General features: G+C 32.0%; 1 protein-coding gene across 50 annotated transcripts; it reads left to right on the forward strand.

Moving 5' to 3' along the window:
* Positions 1 to 391: 391 nt before the first annotated feature.
* LOC126712882 (uncharacterized) lies at positions 392 to 8,254 on the forward strand. 50 transcript variants are annotated; one of them, XR_007651181.1, is made up of 11 exons: positions 392 to 1,086; positions 1,454 to 1,566; positions 1,703 to 1,811; positions 3,114 to 3,211; positions 4,049 to 4,168; positions 4,752 to 4,804; positions 6,384 to 6,526; positions 6,872 to 6,940; positions 7,106 to 7,174; positions 7,880 to 7,980; positions 8,063 to 8,254. XR_007651181.1 is itself a non-coding variant. In XM_050412402.1 (10 exons), the coding sequence occupies exons 4-10, from the start codon at positions 3,189 to 3,191 to the stop codon at positions 8,066 to 8,068; spliced, it is 483 nt and encodes a 160-aa protein (XP_050268359.1). In that variant the 5' UTR covers positions 392 to 1,086; positions 1,454 to 1,566; positions 1,703 to 1,811; positions 3,114 to 3,188; the 3' UTR covers positions 8,069 to 8,254. The 50 variants fall into 50 exon arrangements, 11 of the variants coding, with proteins under 11 accessions (XP_050268359.1, XP_050268357.1, XP_050268358.1 ...); XM_050412402.1 differs by lacking the exon at positions 7,880 to 7,980; XM_050412400.1 differs by lacking the exon at positions 8,063 to 8,254 and having other exon boundaries at positions 7,613 to 8,024.
* The last annotated feature ends 557 nt before the right edge of the window (positions 8,255 to 8,811 follow it).

Raw genomic sequence — 8,811 nt, forward strand, 5'->3', positions numbered from 1 at the left:
GCGAAAGAAAATATTGTTTTTTTAGTCAGAAAAAGATAATATTTATAGGAATTATGCACTATGTGAGAGAGAGATTGTTTTCCAATTTTTTTTTTTTTTTTTTGGAAAATAATCTATAGAAAATAAGCCTTATTTTTATAAGAGTTTTCCGTTGACCAATTTTTTTTTATGTTACCAAACATTAGAAAATATGAAAAACTATCTTAATAGAAGGTTTTCTAGTGAAACAAATAGAGCAGTTATTGAAAAAAGGTAAAAATCTCAAATTATAATAAATGTAAATTATTAATCTTTATCCAAAAAAAAAAAAAAAAAACCTTACGCACGTGCGCAGAGGGTAGTACGTTTAAAAGCAATGAATTATAATTTTTAACTGCGTTGTGGAGCTAGGACTTCAAGATGTTGGGAGGTGACTCTCTCCAAGTGATTCAAGCTAGCTCACAAGAAACATTGGATTATTTATCTTATGGCCACATTATTGAGGATATTCGAACCCAAGTTGCTGCAGTTTCTTCTTATGAATTTATCTTTAATACTAGGCACTGCAACGTTGTAGCAGATGCTCTAGCCAAAAAAGCCAAGTTTTCTAGGGAGTCTCGGGTTTGGACTGTTTCCCTTCCTAATGACATTGTCCCTCTTGTAGCTTTTGACATTCATTGAGGTTTTGTTTTTCTGAATAAAAGCCCAGGCTACTTACAGTCTGGTTTCTCAAAAAAAAAAAAAAAAAAAAAAAAAAAAATTTCACTGCGTTAAACACAGTTTGGAGCCCTCTTGGTATAAAAGAAAACTAACCGCTTAAAAAAAGAAAAGAAAAGAAAGATTGCTACGCAGAGAAAGGAGAAAGAGAGACCGAGAGAAAAGAGAGACAGAGAAATAGAGAGGCAGAGAACGGAGAAGGAGAGAGAGATCGAGAGATCAAAAACTGCAGTTTGCAATCAAGAATGAAAAGATGTCTCTCACTTCCTGTCAGATTTCTTCATCTAACTGTCCGCTAATTTCTTTCCCCGGAATAAGAAGAAGTAAGGATGATGAAGCGTCAAGAACGAAGAGGAGTCTACCCCGCCCATTACGACATGCTTCTGATGGGTACCTATTCTTTTTCTTTCAAAATTCTGATGGGTACCTATTCTTCTGATGGGTATCTATTTTCAAAGTTACGTTTTGGTTCCTGATTAAAACTCAGAAATTAACAAGAGTTCCCTATGATTTTTGATTAACAATGGCTCGTCGGGTTCTTATTCTTTCTCTGATTTTTTTTCCCACAAATTTAAAGTTAAATTAGTTTTGTTATATGTTTTCCACTTATACAATTGCAATGAGATTTTGTTTCCTGAAATTAGGGTTAAGGAAATCGAAATTATGATATTTGACTATTTTTATTAAATATCTTTGGTATTGGTTTGTTTGAATTCTTCTTTTTTGGATTTAAATCATTCAATTTCTTTCTCTGCAGATCCAGAGAAAAGAGTGAAATAGAGAGACAGAGATAGAGAGAAGGGCGCCACCCAGATCTTCTGCCATCACCGTAAGCCTCCACTCACTACCCGACTATCAGAATCGCTACTGGTAAAGTTCTGTTTTAAATTTAAAAATTTAGGGTTTTTGGTTTTTATTTGGAGAATCAATTGGGTGTTAATTATGATTTAGATTGGTATTTTGGGTCAGATTTGGTTTTGATTAATAGATTGGTATTTTGGGTCAGAAATAGAGAGAGGCGATGAAACAGAGAGAGGCCGAGAAAGAGAGGAGATGAAATAGAGAGAGGATGAGGCCTGGGACACGGAGAAAGAAACGGAGAAAGAGGCAAAACGGTAAACACTGCATCGATTAGGCACCGTACATTGTTTTTTTTTTTCCATTTTTTAGATTTGGGTATGAAATGTTACTTTTGATTGAGTTTTTTTGTTGGATAGGTTTAGATTTGATTCCTTTTTGTTTTCGGTTTTTGGATTCTTTGTCAAAACTTTTTTTTTTTTTTTTTAATTTTAAATATGATTTAGTCTTTTAAAAGACTTGATTTTGGTTTAGGGTTACGTTTTTGGTCCAGCACCACCCATCTCCAGCTCCATTCAACCACAACCTCAACGTACAAGCAACAATTTGCCTAGTCCTCTTTTATTTTCTTCTCACAAAACCTAAACCCAATACATCAAACTTCTAATCCACTTCTTCCTCCAACAACGTCTCCTTCTGCTCCTCACCTCTCCAGACGGCGTCCACTCACCAAGTTGAGTTTTTTATTAGTTTTGAGTGAACTTCTGGCTTTATGGGTTTAGTATTTAATTGGGTTTTATGAGTTTTGTGTGTTTGTAGTGCAAATTTGAGGTTTTTAATTCATAGATTTACTGAGATTTATAGTGAATTATTTAATAGTTTGATTAGCTTAATTTTTACTTTAAATAACTGAAAAATTATGCTTTATCACCTTAAATAACCCCTAAATCCTAGATCTCTACGGATGGAGAAAGAAGGTTCAGTGAGGACTTGGGGATTTTTACATGCTAATATTGCCAATGACCAAATTTTCTCGAAGCATAAAAGCATGCCTTATAAGGTTCTCCTAGCATAAAAGTATTTAGTATATATTCTATCTTTCTGTACATTAATCTGTTGGTATGGTTGTCACTCATGCACAACCCGTGGTTGAAGTTATAAGCATGGAGAATGGTGTTGTGTGCTATAGTTTTGAGTTTTATTGTGATGATGATGAGAAATATTGATCTCCAATCTCAACCATTATAGTCTTAATGTCCTATGTTTTATTTTTCTCCACTTTACAGTGGACCTCTGAGGGCTTACATTGAAGGTTTGCATTTATTTTCATCTTTTCTCATTAGGTCCTTCTCTGTTTTTGTGTGTGTGTAGGCCGTGCTTGCGTGCCAATTTGAGTAATAAAATTGCTCAACATAATTTCATCGTGTGGTTATCTTAGTTTTAAAATATAGTCAACAAGTTGCAAGTTACAGGAAATTAGAAATATTTCTAATTGCTCCAGTATTTCTACAAAGTGAAAATTCGTATCTTATTCTAAGTTGCATGTTTAAGAGTGATTTGGGAGGGCAAAGAGTATTTGATCTCAACCAATTCTGATTGTGATTGTTTTGTTTGTGAAGTTAATCTAGGTATATTAGATCGTGCTCCGCTTATTTATTTGGGTGAGTTGAAGCATCCTTTCCAAGTTTGACTAAATGGTTGGTTGTCTTTGCAAAATGTTTGTTGATTCCATTGAGTGCTTTTATTTTTCTATTGCATTTCAGTGACATTAAATTACAAACTTTTAAATTGATTTGCACTTACAGTTGATTTGCATTTGACTTTTTAAATTGATTTGCATTGCATTTAGGTGGTTTGAATTAGAATTCAACTAACATTTTATATATAAAGTTGTATTTATATGAAAACCATTTTACTAAATTTAGGTTGTATTCTAATTTAGAATTCAGATAGTTCAAATGTACATTTAAAAAAAAAAAAATTGTTCTTCTTAAATGTTGTTATACCGAATATTTATATATTGGTTGCTGCATCATTATTTCATAGAAGTCTTTCCAATTGAATTTTTGGCAGCCACATCTATTTCCCTAATTTTGAATATCACATGATAACATGTATAAGCTGCAATATCTATAATGTGTGAATGGTGATCGAAGTCTGCAAGGTTTTTTATAGTTATTACAAGGTTAACAAAAAAACTTAGAACAATTGTTGACATTTGCTTAGAAGTTGTGCAAACGTGATTTTTTTGCAAAACTATAATATGGAAATTGGTTCAATTTGGTTTCTATTTAGAGGCTATGCAGATTTATTTAATTTTTTTTAGTATTAGGTTGTTGCCTGCTATAATAATTTGATGTTAAACAAGACTTTGTTGATGGTGGTTATGTAAGAAGGATTTGGTTCTAGGAAGACTGAAGCCAAAAATATGTAAAAGTGTGGTAGGGGTGACATCTTATAGTAAAATCAATGGTGTGGATTGTGGAGTAATTGCAGATTTATTTGGAGGGTGTTTGCTTTTGTGGCTAAATGTCAATTGGACGAGGTTATGCAGGAGGCAACATAGCAAGGCTTCTATTGGATTATTTTCTCAATTAGCAATAAAGGTGGAGGGATATATTTACAAGTATGAGGCTTTCTGCCTTGGCAGAGTCAAAGACAATCAATGTTACATGTAATACTAATCATAGAAAATTTTTCTTGCACTGTTAATCCCAATGCTCTTCTTAGTACTTTCTTTACCACAATGAAAAAATAAAAATGCATGTTCCCTATAATTTAAATGTGAGATATCTTCTTCTCAAAGTTTGTACTCTTCCTCACTCCCTGAACAAAGTTTGTAAATATCAAATGTAAAGATACATGAATAGATGATGGTTTTTGTGTTGACACACTTTTGAATTGAATAAAATATTCTCTTCCTTATCCATTAGAAAGTGACAAGATTTGGCATTAGTAGTTGATTAGTTTTTATTTGGAGGATCAATTGGGGGTTAATTATGATTTAGATTAGTATTTTGGGTAAGATTTGGTTTTGATTAAAGGATTTTGGCTAGAAGAAGTATTGTTTTTAGGGTATTTGGCTTGGCTCAATGTTTTGGGTATTTAGAATCAATTTTGAATATTTAGGTTGCTTTGATTTTGGGTTCACGTAGAGTGAAAATTTGCTTTGTTACTCAAAGCGCAAACCTTTGAGTAATCAAAACTACTCTAAAGTTTTATTTTAAATTTTAAAGTTTTTGTGTTTGTTGTTTCAGAATGGTTTCTTTTTCAAAGCCATTGGAACCATGCAGATTAGTCTTGAACCACTGTGAGTATTGTTAAGAATGTACCTTCATTTGAAATTGAATTTGAAAAGAGAGAAATAAATTAGAGAAGAAGACAACTATTTGAAGTGGTAATTCTGGATCTAACTCTATCCAAGTTGCATTGGCAAGTATATCTACTGTAAAGATATAGTTGTATTCCTAACTTATTGTAGAGAAACTTAGTTTGAATTATATTTACTATGATTGATTGCACCAGTTTCATTTAACAGCTTTCAATGGTGATTGTTAGGAAACATTATCTAGGAACTGCCCTATTTCTTAAATTCTTCTCCTATCGCTGTCTTTCTCTGCCACATATCTCTGCTTTGTTCATTATATGCATGTATATTTTAAAAGCAAAAGGCTACAACAGTTTTGGGAATCTTAATACACCATTAAGACCGATGTAAAATAAAGCAAAAGGGCTGCCTTGACAGTTAGTTTTCACACCAACGCCAGCCTTAGACAGCCAGAACCGTAGGCAAACACACCATTAGATCATTGAAACCTCCACCAGGAAAGGTTTTTTTTTTTACCCTTTTTAGATTTGGGTTAAAATATGGCTTAGTTTTGGACATTTTGATGGATTTGTATAGGTTTAGGTATTTGTGTTAGATTCAGTTTTGTTCTGGATTTTGGTCTTCTTGGTTGGTAGTGTTATGGTTTCATGGTGAGATTTGATAATTTGGGCAAATGTTTATCCTCAAATGATGGCTTTATTTGAATTTTTGTATTGTGATCTAATACTATGATGTGGGAATTTTGTTGGAACTATGGCATCTTTCTATGATGTTAGATCTTACAATATGGCAACCTTGAATTGTTTTTTTTTTTTTCTTTTTTCCTAATTTTCTGGGGGGGTGTTGTTCTTTTATCTTCTCCTTTCTTTCTTTTTTCTTTTATCTGCCTATGGGATTTGATGATCTACGTATGTAACTACATTTTTTGAACTTTATATGCCTTGATGTTTGAATGAAAATGAGCTTAATAATCTCATATTGAATTCGTTATATCATTTTTTATTTTATTTTATAGGCTGAGTGGGCAGCTATTCTTTGATGATAACTTGATATTATCCAACCAACTAATGTGAATGCTCTTAGAGTGTGTATGTGTGTATGTATCTATATCTATCACACACACACACACAGAATCTCTATGTTTACTTGAAATTAAAAGTTACTGTTTGGCTCATACATGCAACACTATTCATTCTAAATAAAGAAATGGATTGCTTTACTTTAACTTGGTTGATTCAAGCAAAATTTAAAAATTGATCTTTCTTATGTTTATAAAATTGTTTGAATAGTTTAGATTTATAAAGAATATGATTATTATACATAAAAAGGGAATTTCATAAGGCACCGCTGCATCATTGTTTTGCCCTATATATATGAAGAACTGTGACAGGGTGTTGCACTAATAAATAATAATCTTAGTTGGCCCTCTCCATTCTTATAATATATATACATATGTTCTTCAATTTTTTTTTTTTTTTTTTTTTTTTAATATATTTTTTTTCCCAGTTGGTTGACCAGGAAGGGGATGAAATCTTGAATCAGAATTTGGTTTATTGTCCAGATGATGGCACTTACACTATGAAAAAAGTTCGGATTCAGAATACTGAACAGTTGGAGTTGGTGAGTGAGGAGATCCGTGTTTTCTCACTATTCAGTCATCCCAATTTGCTTCCACTTCTTGATCATGCTATCATTTCTGTTAAGGTAATCAGTCAGAGTGGTTATTTCTATCTAATTTACAATTATTATTCATATATTTTTCTTAATATAAAACTTGACACTTCCAGAATTGTTACATGACTGTTGCCTTGGTTGGACTACTTTAGTATTGAATTGATGGTATCAAACCATAGTTTTGGCTTTGACTTTGGTCACTAACCCACAAGAAGTTGAAACATTTCATTTAAACACAAGGAAATGTGGTAAACACACTGGCAGTTATTATTGTTGGGGTTGCAATGTTGCATACCTTGAAGTATTTCCCTCTAATATTTCCAATAAACTCTACTTCCTCATTTATTACTTCAACTCTCTATTAATTCTGTTCAGGTGTCCTACGTATTATATACTGTCCATCCACTCACAAGACTTCTCATCTCCTTATCAAAACACAAAATGGTTAACAATTCTCCCTTTATTTACTTTCCCATTAAATCACATTCATCATTTTGGCCCTCCTTTAACTCTTATCTTTTTGGGCTCTTCCTCTCCTTATCAAAATCTTCAATGCCTGCCCCTTTGGAATTAAAAACCCATTCATTTGTTTTTTTTATTTATATATAGATTTCCAATTCTCTCTCCATCCCTGCAGAAGTCGCCAAAGTACATGCAGAGTTGAAAAGTCCCTTTGAGGTGGGTTTTGCCTTTCTGTTTTCCCCTCCATCTTCATTGGTTTGTTTGGTACAAATTGCATTTCCTCCCATTATGCAGAAGATTAAATGTTTGATTTTAACATTATAAAAAAACTCTAATTGCTCGCTTCTTGACAAAGGAAAATGTTGCGGTAATTGTGTAAAGCGTTTGTAGGTGTCTTTTTGTGTAATGGGTTTTTCAAAAATATATTTTATTGTTTTACAAGCGGCATGATATATTATTGTTCAATTCCTGATTCATTTGGAATATTAAAAAATTTGATAAAAATAACATAGATAGATAAAATAGGAAAGCAACTAGACCATGTTGATTTATTTTATAAAATGTCAATGTTTATGCATATTTCTTTTGTGTGTCTCTTTATATTCAATTATATAAACATTTTAAATGTTCTAAAAAACTCTTTAAATTGATTAGAATGGAGAAGATTAATACATGAAGCTCAAGAAGTATTACCAAGATAATAGGGACGATCTTTAGCGTTAGCAAATCAGTCAATACTGCGTTACTCTTGGGGTATGACTCAGAAAAATGGTATATGCATATAACTCTTTTTTTTCTTTTTTGTAGGAATTTTGATGTGAAGTAAGGAATAAGTTTTTCATGGCCATACTTCTTACTTGGATGTTTTTTGATGACTCTTTGTAATGTACACATTTTGATTACTTAAAATTTTTCTTATAGATGTTGAATTGGATCTGTAGTTAATTTTTTTGTTTAGGCTTGGTGCATCACAAAGAGGTCCCCTCTTCTCAACAATGTCCAACTCTCTATTCACAATCAATGTAACCATTTTCCTTTTATGTAATAAAAGACATGTTTGTCTTCAGCTTGCTAAGTTTCTAGGTTCTTTTTCTATGATCACAGGTTTAAATGTTGTGCTTTGGGTGAAAGCCAAATACCTTGAAGAGGTAGGCAGTTCCAAAGCTACTAAATGAATCTTCAGAGAACAAGAGTAGTAAAGTTGCTTTGGAAGAACCATGATTTTCTTAAAATCAATCAATGTCCATGTAACTAAATTTCAATAAGCAATGAGTAAAATGTATAAATTTTTTTGCTCATAGGTGTTTCATTTTTTTTCCTCTGACTTCTCCGTGAGATGGGAATTTGGCATATCGTTACAAATTTTCCAGGAAAATTAGCCCACTAAGAGTTGTCATTTCCGTATTGCACATGTATGATATTCCAATTATGTGATATTTTAGAAATTAAGATGATAATCCAATCAGTACCTCAGCATAATGAAGTGATTCTTCATTATTCCATGGTATCACAGAAACAAACGTTGGTGTCAAACTAGATTTAGCATTTGAGCATATACATGATCTAGATATTTAGATAATTTACATAACTTTTTTACAAAAGCATAGACTGTATTATAAATTGCAAACTAAATCATGTTCAAATGTACACCTCTAAATGTTGCTTTGAACATGGTGTCATTTCTCTTTCCTAGAACAATTCAGGTTAAAAAAATGGACATTTATAAACAATTTTGTCTTGAATAAGTTTGCATTTTATAAAAGTAAACTGTTTATAAATGGAGTTTATAAAAGCAAACTGTTTATTATGCAAGTTAAGTGCTTAGCTTACAAAATATATATTACATTATACCA

The sequence above is a fragment of the Quercus robur genome, chromosome 2 (genome assembly GCF_932294415.1).
Source record: "Quercus robur chromosome 2, dhQueRobu3.1, whole genome shotgun sequence".
Lineage (NCBI taxonomy): Eukaryota > Viridiplantae > Streptophyta > Magnoliopsida > Fagales > Fagaceae > Quercus > Quercus robur.